Below are 15,412 nucleotides of genomic sequence, written 5' to 3' on the forward strand. Positions count from 1 at the left end.
GAACTCCTGCTCATCACCCCAAAACCAGCCCCTGCCTGGCACTGGTGGACTTGCCGCCTCTGCCCCTGGGCAGGGCCCTGGCAGTGCGTTCATGTGGATATTTTTGCTTTCAACAGAACGTGAGCTTCAAGATCCACAAAGTCTAGACCTAGACCCAGCTCTTCCTTCTTGTGTTCTCAGGTTCAGTAAATTACACAATCAACTGTCTTATCACTCGGTCTAGGAACTTAGGGTTGCTTTGCTTCCTCTGTCCTCTCCATCTCCAGATCTGTAATGAATCACTAAGCCCTTGTCAATGCAGCTTTCTTGTGTGTGTGTGTGTGTGTGTGTGTGTGGTGGCACAGTTGTGGCCAACTCTTCACGACCCCATGGACTGTAGCCTGTCTGGCTCCTCTGTCCATGGGGTTTCCCAGGCAAGAACACTGCAGTGGGCTACCATTTCCTCCTCCAGGGGATCTTCCCCATCCAGGATCAAACCTGCATCTCCTGCGCCTCCTGAATTGACAGGCAGATTCTTTGCCACTGCACCACTGGGAAGCCCATGACTTTCTAGAACATGTCCTAAAGGTCTTGTTCACCTCATTCTCACTTTCTCTACCCCAGTCAAGACAGCCAGCATCCCCCAGGTACATTGCTGCAACAGCCTCCTAACCAGTCTCCTGGTTTCCATGTTCACCCCTCCCATCCTTGTTGCACATGGCAGCTAGAATGAGGCCAGTGGAAATCAAGTCCCAGCACAACCCCTGTTGAAAACCACTCTCTGGCTTCCCTCTCAACTTACAAAGTTGCGTGATCCAACCTCTGCCTGAGTCACCAGCCTCACTTGGACCTACCTTCCCTTTCTTTCTCCTCAGGCTGTCCTGGCTTTCTTTTATCTTCTCATACATGCTTCATTCTTTCCTGCTTTAGGACCTTTTCAGTCACGTGTTATCCTGCTTGATGGAAAACTGTGCTCACTCCTTCATGAGGCTGAAACTTCATCAGCTTAAAGATCACATTGTCTTGAGAACAACCACAAACTGACTCAAATCATATTATATGATTTTCACACATTTTATCCTTTGTAACCCTCTTCACAGTATAAATAAATGATGTGAAGTTTGCTCAGTCGTGTCCAACTTCTGGCAATACCCCATGGACTATACAGTCCGTGGAATTCTCCAGGCCAGAATACTGGAGTGGGTAGCTGTTCCCTTCTCCAGGGGATCTTCCCAACCCAGGGATCGAGCCCAGGTCTTTCACATTGCAGGCGGGTTCTTTACCAGCTGAGCCACAAGGGAAGCCCATAAATAAATGATACTTGTGTACTGTTTATCTATGTTCTGTTTCCACCCCCCCTCCCCACGTCAAAGCATCATGAAGCAGGGACCTTGTCTGATTTGTCTGCTGTTCTAGCCGGAACACAGTTTTGTTGTTTTTTTTTCAAATAATGTTTTGATGTACCTTTCCAGTCATTTTAGTTTGTTGATCCAAGAGCATGGAGGAATTTTTTTCCTTTATTAATTCAAGTGATACTCTTCTTCATCAGGAACCAGAAAAGAAGATGTTTAATTTCAAAAATATGGTTGCTATTCTCCTATAAACTCAAAAACTCCTTGCAGAAAGGATCCTGTCTTCCTCAGGCCATGACTACACAGGACTTGCTCAGTCAATCCTTTTTTATTTAGTAGAACACTTATCAGGTTATGGTTGTTGTTTTTGGAAAGAGAGACCAAAGCATCGTAGAGGAATCCTCTGCCATCATCACCGCGACCCAAAGTAGTGGGACTGCAGTGAGATTAGATGCCTAAGATTTAGATCTGATCAGGGATTAGAACCAGGTAAATGAACATTTTAGAATTCCTCTCTTGTCCTCTGATAACAGGATTCAACCTTATCTGCCTTTTTCACTGTGCTGTTTCTATTTAACAAGACAAAGTGGCCTTATGTAGATGTTTAGAAAAGGAATGAAGAGGTTGCAAAACTGAAGGATTTTAGTAAAAAATATTTTTTCTTCATAGTGTTGATTTCTTGGCTTTCACCCTCAACATTTAACAGTTGCACTCAATAAATATACATGAAGTAATGCTACTACCATTGTGTCATAATGGTGAAATGAAAGGGCCTAAATTACGCGTTTATTTCTCACAGCCCACTGCACCAATAATATGTGAATTTCTCACAATGATGGCAGTATGTCACACAGCAGTACCGGAGCGGGAAGGAGATAAGATTATTTACCAGGCAGCATCTCCAGGTACCAATGAAGCAACTGTGATGTATTTCTTGGCTGAAAATTGTTCTGAAATATGGGATTGTTCAGAAAAACTTAATTTGAAGAAGTAAAACAACCAAGTTACTTTTGTTTCAGATTAAAAATGTTATTTACCAGTTAGAAATGTTGGCTTTCAAAATTATACATATATGTACATATTTTAAAATCCATAACTGTGTAATATTTGTTGTATAACATGTTACATGGAAATTTGAATAGCAAAATTCATACAGGCTTAAAAACATGGTACTCTATGTGCATAGTACGTTTTCCCTTCTTTATAATTAAGAAAAAACTGTTGGTCATAAACTGTTTTTTCACGTAAGCAGGCAGGAAAAGGAAGATCCGTTTGCCTGAAGAGTGTTGATTTTAGAATACCAGCTTTTCTTCTTCTGGAAATGATAATCAAGGAGTTCGCTGTGTATTTACTTGGATGAGAAGAGCTTTACACTTAGAGAGGAGATTCCATACTTACTTATTTTCAGTGTAAAATTGGGTAAATAGCCAATTTGATGACTAAGATTTCAGGAAAGAAGCAACACACTTTAGGGAACTTTTTTATAAGCTTCCTTTAAAAAGAAAACAACTTTGTTTTGTATTGGAGTATGGTCAGTGAACAATGTTGTGATAGCTGGAGGTGGACAGCAGGACTCAGCCGTACACACACACGTATCCACTCTCGCCCACTCTCCGCCCACCCAGGCTGCCGCGTGACGTTGAGCAGAGTTCCGTGTGCTATGCAGCAGGTCCTGTTGGTTATCATTTTTAACATAGCAGTGTGTACATGCCAGTCTCAACCTTCCTAACTATCCCCTCCCCCTGCATTTTAAACTGTATTCCAAACCAGCACCTGCGGCCTCATACAATATACCAGATTCCTAAAAACCATGACAGACACTCTTTATTGTTAAGATAGATACTATATGGATGTTTTATCTCACACCCTTCCCTCAAAAGCAAAAAAGTTTTGATGTAACATGGTGATGAGAGTAAATAATATGCAATACAATGAAACATCAATTCATTTATATCCTTTTAAATTGACCCCTCGATATTCGTCGTGTTATTAATAGTTTTCCTACATTCAGCATTTTAGGAGGAAAAGGATAAAACTTAAGAAGGCACTTTTGTGCCACTCGTTTTTTTCCAGTTTAATTAAGAAATAATTGATATACATCACTGTATCCCTAGTACTTATTTATGTTATAATGGAAATGTGTACCTTTTGATCACCTTTCTCCACTTCCCCTTCACCAACCTTCCACCTCTGATAACCACATCTGATCTCTTTTTATAAGAGTTTGAGGGGGGTGGGTTTCTCTTCTCTTTTTTCTTTAGAATCCACATAATAAGTGAGATCATACAGTGCTTTTCTTTGTCTGTCTGACTTATCTCTCTTAGCATGATGCCTTCATGGTCTATCCATGTTGTTGCTATTATGGGGTTTCCTCATTTGTACACATCATTTAAGAAAAGTTTTGTAGAGAATATGCTGGACGAAGAGGTCCTTTGAAGTTATCCTTTTTAGGTCTGTTTGGCTAACAGTGAGACTTAGCCCTCAAGAATATGCCTCTGGGATCTATACATGTCTCAGATTCTGAAGATCATTCTACTCAAACCCTGGGTATTATTGTATGATTTAAAAAGAAATGCATTTCAATAACAGGAGTCAGAATAAAAAGAACTTTAATTCATTTTAAAGTTAAGCAGACTATTATATTGCAGTCTTACTCTCATATTTGGGATAATTTTTTTCACCATGTATTTGCTTCCTTCTGTTTGCCTGAAACAGATGAGGGAGCCTTGGTCAGAGCAGCCAAGCAGCTGAATTTTGTTTTCACTGGAAGAACGCCTGACAGTGTGATTATAGATTCAGTAAGTTATTTAATTCTCCTTTTTATCAAAGCAATGCACATGCAAGCTTCAAAGATAAAATAACACCAAGAAGCTCATAATAAAACAGAGCTTCCCTACTCTAGTTCTCCTCTCCAGAAGCATTGACTTTTCTATTCTTTTAGCTGTTTCTTCAGACATTTATGCATCCTTTTTTAATATGTTGATGAATGAAATATATTTCAATTCTTCAATTTTAGAGATATCTACTGACATTCTGTTCAGTTATATTAAATGAGGGATTATTTCTCTTGACTCACCATCCCTTTCCAGTAGTAGTATAATTATATTACAGTGTTTGGTTAAACAAGTATTTGGACCCAGATGTTATATGGGCAAAAGATTGGAACAAACATTTCACAAAAGAAGATATACAAATGGCCAGTGAGCTCATGAAAACACATCATTAATCATCAGGGAAATGCAAATTAAAGTCTCAATGAGATACTACAACATGCCCACCAAGAAAAGTAACATTTAAAACATTATGGCAGCACCTAATGTTAATGAAACCGCAGAGCAAGGGGATCACCTGTATGCTGCTAGTAGATGTGTGAGATGGTACAGCCCCTTTGGAAAACCTTTTAGAGTTTTCCAGTACAGGTAAACATGTTCCTGACGCAGCAGATGTAGTCACACTTGCCCTGAAGAAGTAAAAGCATGTGTCCTCCAGAGGGATGGTTCATGACATGTTCATAGCAGCTGTATTCAGAGTAGCCAAAAGCTAAAAACAAACCAAATGTCCATCGCTAGGAGAATGGATCGGCACATTGTGAGGCACAGTGGAATAGCTGAGCAATGCAGAAAGAGTAAAGTGATCGATTCGTTACCAGCGTTGAGAAGTCTCAGGAACAGGCTGAGAAAAAAGGAAAAAAAAGCCAGACACAGAGTGCTGCATACTCTGCATCATATCGAGGTTGAGATCAGGAAAAAGTGACTTATGGTCTTAGGATTCAGAGCTGCGGTTGTCTCCACCTCAGGGGGAGGTTGGGAAAGGGGGCAGAGGAATTTATAGGACAGTGGAAATGTTCTGTGTCTTGATTGGGGTGGTGGTTACACCGAGGAAACCTTTATCAAACTGTAAAATTTTCATTGAACTACGTATTCAAGGTATGTGTACACTGTTGTATATAAATGGTATCTCATTAAGCATTTTTATTTAGTGTTTATGTTATTATGCCTGTATTGATATTCCTAGCAAAACATTGTTTTATTCAGTATTTATTTTCTTTGTTTTTAATTTTGTGTTTTCAGATACAAAATTATCTCCTGAAAATAATTTTTTTCTTTAATTCTTAAAAATAAAGCTCTTATGTTTTTTCCAAGTGCAACATTTTCTTCCTACCTATTACTAGTTGTTCTAATTGTTTCATAACTTCTTAGTGCACTTTTATCAGTACAATTACACCAGATGATCTGGCCAGTGGGCAGTTGCAGTCTTTGCCTTGAGACCTTCCTCCTGAAGCACCATCGCCTCATCCGGCCCCTGTTCTTACTCTGGGCCAGTTTTGTTCAGAGGTCAGCTTCTATGGCACATGAAACTCCTTTTGATTGTCTCCTGTTTGGGGCTTGCTATTTCCTGTAAGTCAGAACTTCTTTCTTAGAACCTGACACTGATAGAACGTGTTTTCTGTCCGTTTCATCCTGTCGAGAAGGTGTTACGGAAGCAGAAATCACGGCAGTGACCGCCCTCACTGAGCCCCGCTCCAGACTCAGGGCTCCAAGCTGCCATGGTGCATAACTCAGGCTCACTCAGGGTCCTCGAGAGGAATCGCTTCCCCGTCTCCCTGGGGACTTTGCCTAACCCCCCTCCTGTGTTAGATCGTCTGTTTCCTGAATCCCTTGTCTTCCTTGTTCTTGGCCTACGCTTGTTTTTGTGGAGAACGTTCTTTGTTGGCTTCTTGAGAAAAGGCACATGGAAGTTACTTGTTCTTTAGTCCTTTTAAGTGTAAACATTTTTATCTGACCTTTATACTTAATTGGTGGTCCTGCTGAATAGAGAATTCCAGGGTGGCAATCAGTTTCCTGAGGAATTTTTATTGCCTGGCTTCCTGCATGCCTAACTGAGAAGTCAGAAGCCACTGTGACTCTAGTTTTTGTGACTTGCCCACTGCCTCCCTCAAGAAGTTTGCGAGATCTTCTTTATCTGAATTCTGAAACTTCACAACCGTGTACCATAGTGAGACCATTTTAACTCACTGTACTGAGCACTGAGTGGACACTTGTCCATTTGGAAATCGACATCCTTCCATTCTGGAAGTTTTTCTCGCATGAGTCTGTTCATTTTTCTTCCTCTTTTTTCGCTGCTCTCTAGAATTCCTGAGCTCATCTTTTCACTTTCCTGTCCTGCTTTTCGTGTTTTTGCCTCTTCTTGTTCTACTTTTTTGGAAGTTTTCCTCTCTTTTGTCTTCTTAGACTTCAATTGATTTTCTTTTTGTTTCTGCTGTTACATTTTTTAGCTTCCAGAAGCTTTTATTGTTTTCTCAATATTTCTTTTTTTGACAGTATCCTGTTTCTCCCTCGTAGATGTTGTACTTATGTTACTTCTCTGAGAGGAATAATGGTAGTTTTTTTTTTTTTTATGTTTTCTTTTTTAAAAAAGTTGCAAACAGTTTAAATAAGCATATTTTACTGGAACATAAAATGGTCTTAAGCTGTCATTACAGTTGTTTTGATTATTGCACTGGGGGAAGCATACTTCACCAAAAATTAAACATCAACTTTCACATATTCTTTTCTGGAGTTTCTCATTCTCTACTTAGGAGAAAAAGAAGAGCATTTAATTACTGCACCACCTGCATATGGGATGCATTAATAGGCTATGCAAGATCTTTGATGAGAGCTGCAATATTCAGAGAAATAAGGCCAGTCTCTCCCAACGCCCCCAAAGAGCAGCACAGGCCGTGAATCTTAATCACAGAAGCATAACAAAAAGGCAGCTTTTTGTCTCAGACATTTTCTTTGTTTTTTCATGGGTCCCATAAACAAGCATATACTAGTGGATCTAACCGTATTTCCAAGGGTGTAAAACACTGCAGAAGGTTTTACGCCACCAGGAGTCCGCAGTCATCCAGTTCCCATGAGACAACAGAAAATGCCCCACAGAAAGCATATGACCAACCCCGTCATCCTGGTGTGGGAATGGAGGGAAGAGGCAGCCGGGACCTGCCCACCAGCCCTTGGCGCCCATTAGGAAGCCCAGGCAGACGCCGGTGTTTTCTTTTTGAATTCTCTTTCTTCCAAATTGCCCCTACCTGTTTGTTTTGGGTATCTGTGATCCATGATAGTAGCTGTCCTTGGGTATCCGTTAATCTTTGGTTTTCTCATGGTTAAGAGTAAAGAATTTGCAAGCTGATATGGCAGTTCTGAATATAAGAGGGTATTTGTCAACATTGGGCTTCACTGTGGGGTGGTCTGATGGGATTCGTTTGGGAAATCATGGTTGTCTGTACCTTTAGGACTCAACCTGGGCTTATAGATTCCCGAGAGAACAGTCTTCCACCCTTCTGCCAGGAAAGATGTGGCTGCCAGAATGTAGGGGGCCAAGTGGGTTGTGGGTATTGGGGCCTAGCCTTTAGTACAAATGCAATAACAATACATATATCTTCAGGTGTGCCGACTTCTAGACGAAAGAAACTTGAACAGCAGAGCCTCTGGTCTTCTGCCAGGATGCAGGAAGAGCCAGTGCCCAGAATAGCAGCTCTTTCCCTGGTCCTCCCGTGTAGGGCGCTCCTTTACCTTCCAGTTCTAGAACTACCTGTTATTCCCCTTCCCTAGGCCTTTTAGGGATTGTTCAATACAGGTCAGGCTGGTTCTCACCTTTTCCTCCATAACCACTGTGTATACAATAGCATTTGCTACTTCTTGCGTCTGCTAACTAAGCATATCCCACTTATCTGTTTTCTAGCTTCCAAATTTTTAATGCCATTGTCTCTTTTCATATTTTCCTGACATTGTAAGTTTTTTTTCTTTTTATTTATTTATTTATTTTTTTTTGTAGTTTTGGTGGGGCTTTGAGAAGGAAGAAAAGTAATCACATTTGTTCAATCTTCCATCTTAACCTGAAAAGTTAATAAGTTCAATTAAGGACAATTTGTGTTGACATTTTTTACATTAAAACTTAATGACTGGAGTTTATTTCCAAGAAGCCAAAGCTACTTCTTACTGTATGTAATCATATTTTCCTTTTCTTCATAGCTGGGGCAGGAAGAAAGATATGAGTTGCTCAATGTCTTGGAGTTCACCAGGTAAAACATCTGCTCTGTGGTTTGTGTGCATGTCATACATTTCCCTCCTTTTAAACTTTTTCCCTTTTAAGTAAGAAGAAAGTGTGCTTTATTTTATTTAAATAAATTTATTTAGACCAAATATTAAATTAGAATTCTCAATGCAATTTTTAATTGTCATTTGTAAGAAAGTCATAAACCGTTCTCTTCAGAGTCTTGTAAGGCATGTCTTCTGGAGGCAGTGTAATAATATTTCTGAACATAACAATCCGCATCACAACTGTAGGGTGCAGGCCTGGGTAGTGATCTGAACACGTACTTAGGGGCACCAAGATTTATGTAGAATTAAAATGAATTAGAGTCAGGAACTTGCCGTTCTAATTGTGTGCTCACTATAACATCTAGTTGTCATAGGGATTTCAGAAACTCATATTCAACTGTCTGTTAGGTATAAAAATAGTTTCCACGTAGTAGGAATAGAGACAGAAGGGATTGGTCCACAGTAGATAAACATGCAATGTTCATGGCTAAATGAATAGGGATTTCTTGTTGGAAGCTTCCATCCAGGTGACTGCAAAAATCCTGCGTCTGGAGTAACAGGGGCATCCTGGAGACTTGAGGAGTGGAGAGACCGTAAGAGAATGTGCACCGTCCTGTGAGGAGGTGGGAGCGGGGTGGTTAGAGAAACGTGGGTGATGAGGCAGTGTGGCGCGCTCTGTGCCGCTGGGACCAAGCATTTGCCAACGTGTGATGGGACGGCTCTTCCCCAGCAGCGTCTGCTTACGCTGCCGGACCCCGGAAGGCATTCCTGTTCACCCGGGATTTGGGAGTTCTGCCAGGAGAAGAAAAGAGCAAGGAAGCTGGTGAACCAGGGACCATGCCTTCAAAGCTGGATTAAGAGAAACATGAATGAGGAAGGGCTGAGGTAGAATACAGAGACGTTGTTCCAAAGCGGGCCCAATTCAGTGTGGTCCTAGAGCACAGGAATGATCAGAGACTCTAATGCAGCGGAAATAATAGATGGAGAAAGAGAGGAGTGAATGGTCCAAGATAGTTCTAAAGGCAGCTACACCATATCTAACTCCTGTAGTGGATTCATCTCAGTTTTTTAGCTGCAGAATGTTATAAGGTAACATGAATAGACTCTGACACTAAAGAGGTCTTTTTTACCCCTTTCTCTGGAGAGAATGCTTATGCATACTTGATTCCAAGTGAGGCTTATCCTGTGCAATGCCATTCCTGCTTATTCTGTTCATTGTTAATTTGTAGTCTCTTTGCTAATCCATTGAAAGATGTGTATGTTTGACTAAGAACTTTTATCAGTCTGTATCGCCAACACAATGTTAAGCTGTTTGTGCTCATTAACTAGTTTGTAATATGAATTAGGTTTTTTACATGATCCCAGTGGTTTGCTAGTAGTTAAAAATGATAGTTGTGAAAGCTTAAGTAAGTTTTTAAAGTGCTAGTGTATGCCTTTTGATTGGGTGTATACTTAAAATTGATTATCATTTCTCTTTTTAATAATTCATCGTAAAAGGTTCTGGCTTATTTTTTAAATCTGAAAACATTGAACCAGAACTCTCCTCTCTCTGCCCTGGTGGGTATTAACTCTTGAAGGTTTCTTGGGAGCTATTTTGTAAATTATTCCTTTAGGGCAGCAGATGGTACCCGCACATCTTTAAAAACATAATGTGACTTTCAAAGGCACTCAGCTATACACTCAGGCGATGGTTTGTGTATGTGGAGGGATCAGCCTCATAATTTAGTTAAATTTATTTTTTCAGTGTGAGCATTAAGATATGTGAGACATGACAGACATATAGATGCATCTTCTCACTATGATGACACTTTATGGAAAACCTTTCTTTCAGCGCTAGAAAGAGAATGTCAGTGATTGTTCGCACTCCATCCGGGAAGTTACGACTTTACTGCAAAGGAGCCGTAAGTTTGTATTTTTGTCTTTTATGATTTTGATTTATGATGGTTTATAATGTATATGTTAAACATTCTGCTATGGAAATGTAACACAGATGTTTAGCCTGAAGTTGCTGACATCCACTTTTGGAGGTGTTTTATAGTACTAGTGTTCAGCCTCTTCTGGTGAAATTTGGAATTCCTTCTGGGTAAATCTGATGCTTTGAAAAAGTTTGGCTGAGGTTATTTATATAATTCAGTTTTTCAGGTTTGTATATTATAAATATGTTAGAAGACAATTAAATACAGAAGATATTTTAAAATTAAATTAGAAATGTCACAACCTACACCAATTTGAATCTGATTTTTTAAAGGCTACAGAAATGGGGGGAAATGGATTACAGTTATTGCTGTAATTTCTTCATGTGGTGATTACCATTTGTATTGTATTTGCATTGTTTTAATTATAACAGCATTTCTAACTATTGGTTGGCTTTGGTATTTGGCAGGTTATATTGACAGGACAGTAATTTGTCATTCTGACTGAAATTTCCCTAGTTAAAATATGTTTATGCTCATGGAAAAATAAGAAATCTCTTCAAGAATAACTTTATTCTTGAAATTAGTTAATATTTCCCTTCAGATTTATCCTTTCCAGGTACATAGTATATGCTTGGAGTAATCAGGTAACTTATGAACTTGGAACTTGCCAATTTCAAATATAATCAGCAGTCTTGCTTTCTCACATGGAACTTGAAAGATGGACTTGTTAAGAAGCCCAAGCTTAGTATTTAAATTCCTGTTGAGAATGTTTCTCAATGCCTTGGTTTTAATGCATTGGGACATAATTCTTTAATGCCTTGGTTTTAAAAGATTGGGAGAGAATAATTTCATGACATCTCTTGAATTTAGTTTTAGAGTTTCTTTGGTTGTTGAACAAGCACATAAACAAATGTAGGGTGAGCTCGCTCCAGGTGAAATCATTTGGATAAACTGTTCTGACAGAGGATGTTAGAGCTCAACATGATAAAAAATTAGTTATTTTTAATCAAAAAGAAATTTGAGGGAGAGGAGAATGGGTTACATGTAACACAAACTAGAAATCATAAATAAACTTAGGGAAAAGCATCGAACAATGAAATAAGCTCTAGCAGCCTGTCCATGAGTTCACAGAGTCAGACATGGCTGGGAGACTAAGACATTGCAGTTTATGCAGAAGGCCACATTCCGCCCACTGCTTTCCTTGATACTGTAGAGAAGGTAGAAAATCCCCCCAATCCGACCATCCAGTTCCACTAGAATGCTTAATTACCTTGAGAGTTTAATCTCCCCAGCCTTATTTATTACTCATCACTTTTGTTTTTATGATTTTAATTTTTTAGTATTTCCTTAGTGTTAAAACGGCCTATTTTAATTTCACTGAAAATTTCACTAACCTCTGGGGGAAAAAATAGAGTTTGTAAGTTACACAGAACTCTCATTCTCAGAAAAGACCCATGAGGGGAAATTATCATTTCCTTTTGCTTTGCCCGCTTCCCATTTCACCACTGAGAAATGAAAAGAAATTCATAATTGGAGCCTGGAATATTGCATCTGTTCTGAGGTCACTAAGTTCTGTTTCTCTCAAGGGTTCTAAATCATACCTCACTAGTCTGCTTCCAACTCAGCCCTGAGACTGGAGACCCCAAAATGGGTAATACCACTGAGAAAGTAATTGCAGGTAAATGATTTATTTTTTCCTGGTCTAATAAAACCATGAAGGCCAAATACTAAAATTCTTAAAACATTAAACTCAAGCCAAAGAATAACTAAAGGAACAATAGGCAATTTATAAAGGGGCAAACCATAGAGGCATGCAGTGATGCCTCAAGTTAAAGCTGAAAGGGACTTTAAAGATAATCCAGTAATTTAATTTTACAGACTAAGTCAATTGAATCTTAACGCTAAAGTGACACAATCAGAACTATTCAGCTGTAAGGCGGTGCTCAGGTTGTCCAGTGTCCTCCCTGCCAGAGCCACCAGCTTGCATTTAGCATGTGCTTCTCAGTCTGTTCCTTTGTGGGCGCCAACCCCACATAGATGCCCTAAGTCCTGAAAGGTTCCGTAGCTAAGTCTGGGCATCTGTCAGCCCGCTCCCTTGGAACCACTGCATGCATTGGCATTTTAGAGGCTCTGAGGCCCTGCGGCAGGACACGCTCTGTAGCTTTCTTCTGTCTGGCATTTCCCATGCTGTCTGAGTTCTGGACCATTCTTCCTCATAGCATGGATGAATGCTGAAGTCGTCCGCAAAATCTTTGGGGGGCAGTGAGGGGAGATCTAACAGCACATGACAGGTAAGTGAAGTATTGATAGAATATGAGATTTTGAATGTTGGAATAACTGGATTTATTCAGAAAGGAAAAGATGAAAATATAGGACTAGACCATCTTTCTTTGTGTCATAGGAAAGCAGTATTATTAAGGAAAAATATTTTGTGCTTCAACGCTGATGCTAAATTGATTTTTTAAATACTCATTCGCTGCTAATAATGTTGCCAACATCAACTTTATTCAACTCAGAATGCTTAGTTTAAATGTATCATACCTTCTGTTTGTTTTCCAGGACACTGTAATTTATGACCGACTGGCAGAAACTTCGAAATACAAAGAAATTACCCTAAAACATTTGGAGCAGTTTGCTACAGAAGGTGAGTGTAATACAACAGTAAACCTAACTAAAATAAAGTGAAATCATATATTTACTACTATCTTATAGGATTATTCTTATTATTTTACTTGGAGATTCCTAAAGTAAGATACCAATAAATGTTGACCATTCAGATCTTACTATATGCTATTCCCAGCCGTTATTTTTATTTTGCTCTCCTGTATTTATTAACATTTTGAAAGACTTTGTCCACACATTTAAAGGGATGTAGAGCTTATAAATCTGTTTGCTTTTTAGAATGGATACCATTTACAGTTTAAATACTTTACATCTCAAGCAATGTAGGAGGAAAGAAACAAGAGTTAAAGAACTGGGTAGTCTAATCTGAGTAAGAAAGAGGAGAAGAAATAAATAAACCTCTATAACTACTGAAACAGTTGTTCAGTTTAGTGTTAGCGCAAGGCTTTTTGTTAAGCCCCTGCCTCACCCAGGCTCTATGAGGCCTGCGGATCCGCGGTAAACATACGTAGTCCTGACGTTCTGCACCAAAACGTAGTCTGGGGAGACGATCTAGATGAGAGGAACGGCAGTGAGAGCCGGGAAGCCTCAGGGTCAGCCACTACGGGGATTTGTAGACTCTTCTCTCTACGCTTAACAAAGGTCACCGGTACCGTATCCGATCTCCCATCCACGTTTTCACTCTGCTCTGCTTCTGCCGGAACTGTGGCTGGTGGCGCCAAGCCTGACCTCTGAGCCAAACCTCTTCCTCCTAATCCAAGCAGCAAAATGATAGGAATGTTGTTAAAAGCACTAGGCTTTGAAGAGCAGGGACATATGGAACCTTCTACCATCTCTCCTCCAAAAATGGAAGCGCATGGAGACCCCCACATCTGTTGAGTTCAGATTCCATGAGGCGCAACTTCCAAGGGGATGGCGGGTACAAGGCAACCTAGCTCATACTGCAGGTTCCTTTATTGAGGAAGGAGCGGGTTGGAGGAGCATCTTCCTTCTCTCTGGTTCTCATGTTAAGGATATTCTGGCTCCCAGACCAGTTCCGGAGAAGGCAATGGCACCCCACTCCAGTGCTCTTGCCTGGAAAATCCCATGGACGGAGGAGCCTGGTGGGCTGCAGTCCACGGGGTCGCTAAGAGTCAGACACGACTGAGCGACTTCACTTTCACTTTTCACTTTCAAGCTTTGGAGAAGGAGATGGCAACCCACTCCAGTGTTCTTGCCTGGAGAATCCCAGGGACGGTGGAGCCTGGTGGGCTACCGTCTATGGGGTCGCACAGAGTCGGACACGACTGAGTGACTTTCACTTTGACTTTCAAGTCTCCAGCCAAGTGTCCAGAAGAGAAAAACATGTCCCTAATGTGGCCCAAAGAGCTAAGTTCTGTTTGCAGCGGCGTGGCAGCGACCACGTACTCCTTTCTTGGGACGTGGCGTCCTCCGGACGTTCTATGTCCCGTGTTCTTTGCTTCTTTTTCTGGTGTGCTCCCGGCCGTATTTAATTTGACTTGACATCGCTAACACCTAATTATTCTGAGAGCTAAACGACCTTGAGTGAGAACATTGCCTTCTTGGTAACCTAGTTAACGGCTTTTATCCTGGCTGGCAAATCTTCTGCTTCTTTGTCTTTCCAGTCTGTAAACTTTTTTCTGGCTCAGGGTCACCTCCACATGAGTTAGAAAATGGGCAGACTCTGTGATTGTTTTCCCAGCTGTTTCTGATGGGTATTCTTTTTTTGTCGCTGTCCCTCAATTTTTTAGACTCCTTATACTACAAATCCACTGTAAAAAATACAGTTAGAGGTAGGTGGCTCTCCCAGTACACCCCGGTGGGGTCCCTCCATTCCTTCCTTCATAAGCATCTGTGAAGCCATTGTTAATGAGCTGGCCACTGCTCAGCCCTGGAGTCACAGGTGTGAAGAACTCCAGAAGCTTCAAGCTCATGTAGGAGATCACAGAAAAAACACAAAACATTGTCCTTCACACCACAGAAGTGTTGGGGTCTGGGTGAGAGGAGAAGGCTTCAAAGAGATGATTTTCAGAACTGAGTCTTAAAGTAGATGCAAGGCAGGCGGTGGAGGGGGATGGGGGAGGGAATGGAGGGGAGAAAAAAGACCAATTTGTGCAAAGACCCTACCATGGGAAGAGGACGGCAGAGAAGGAGGTTGAAGGCAGTTGATGTGTGGTGACTGAGCCAGACTTTGGGGTTTGAGCTTCATCCTGCAGAATGATTAAAAGACTTCAAGCAAAGGAATAACCTTATCAGATTAGGATTTTAGAAAAGTTACTCGAGGCATGAAGCATGAATTGAAAGAGCTGGGGAATTAAAAGCCAGGTGCCGGTGGTAAAGGCCAGAGGCCTGTTAATACACGGTTGACGCTAAGGTTCCATCAAACTTGAGTCAGACTTGAGCATACTGAATCGATGTTTTTGAAATGAGATTTTGTTCAAAACAAATGGAAGTGTCAGAT

General features: G+C 40.6%; 1 protein-coding gene across 3 annotated transcripts in view; it reads left to right on the plus strand.

Moving 5' to 3' along the window:
* The window catches only part of ATP8A1 (ATPase phospholipid transporting 8A1), a 225,987-nt gene that overhangs the window by 94,451 nt on the left and 116,124 nt on the right, over positions 1 to 15,412 (plus strand). For all 3 annotated transcript variants that reach the window (XM_043438424.1, XM_043438425.1, XM_043438423.1), the window contains 5 exons: positions 2,131 to 2,236; positions 4,047 to 4,129; positions 8,345 to 8,394; positions 10,245 to 10,314; positions 12,889 to 12,973. In XM_043438424.1, coding sequence (XP_043294359.1) covers positions 2,131 to 2,236; positions 4,047 to 4,129; positions 8,345 to 8,394; positions 10,245 to 10,314; positions 12,889 to 12,973 — 394 coding nt within the window. The remainder of the gene's footprint in view (positions 1 to 2,130; positions 2,237 to 4,046; positions 4,130 to 8,344; positions 8,395 to 10,244; positions 10,315 to 12,888; positions 12,974 to 15,412) is intronic.

Source organism: Cervus canadensis, chromosome 19 (assembly GCF_019320065.1).
Source record: "Cervus canadensis isolate Bull #8, Minnesota chromosome 19, ASM1932006v1, whole genome shotgun sequence".
In the NCBI taxonomy this organism is placed as follows: domain Eukaryota; kingdom Metazoa; phylum Chordata; class Mammalia; order Artiodactyla; family Cervidae; genus Cervus; species Cervus canadensis.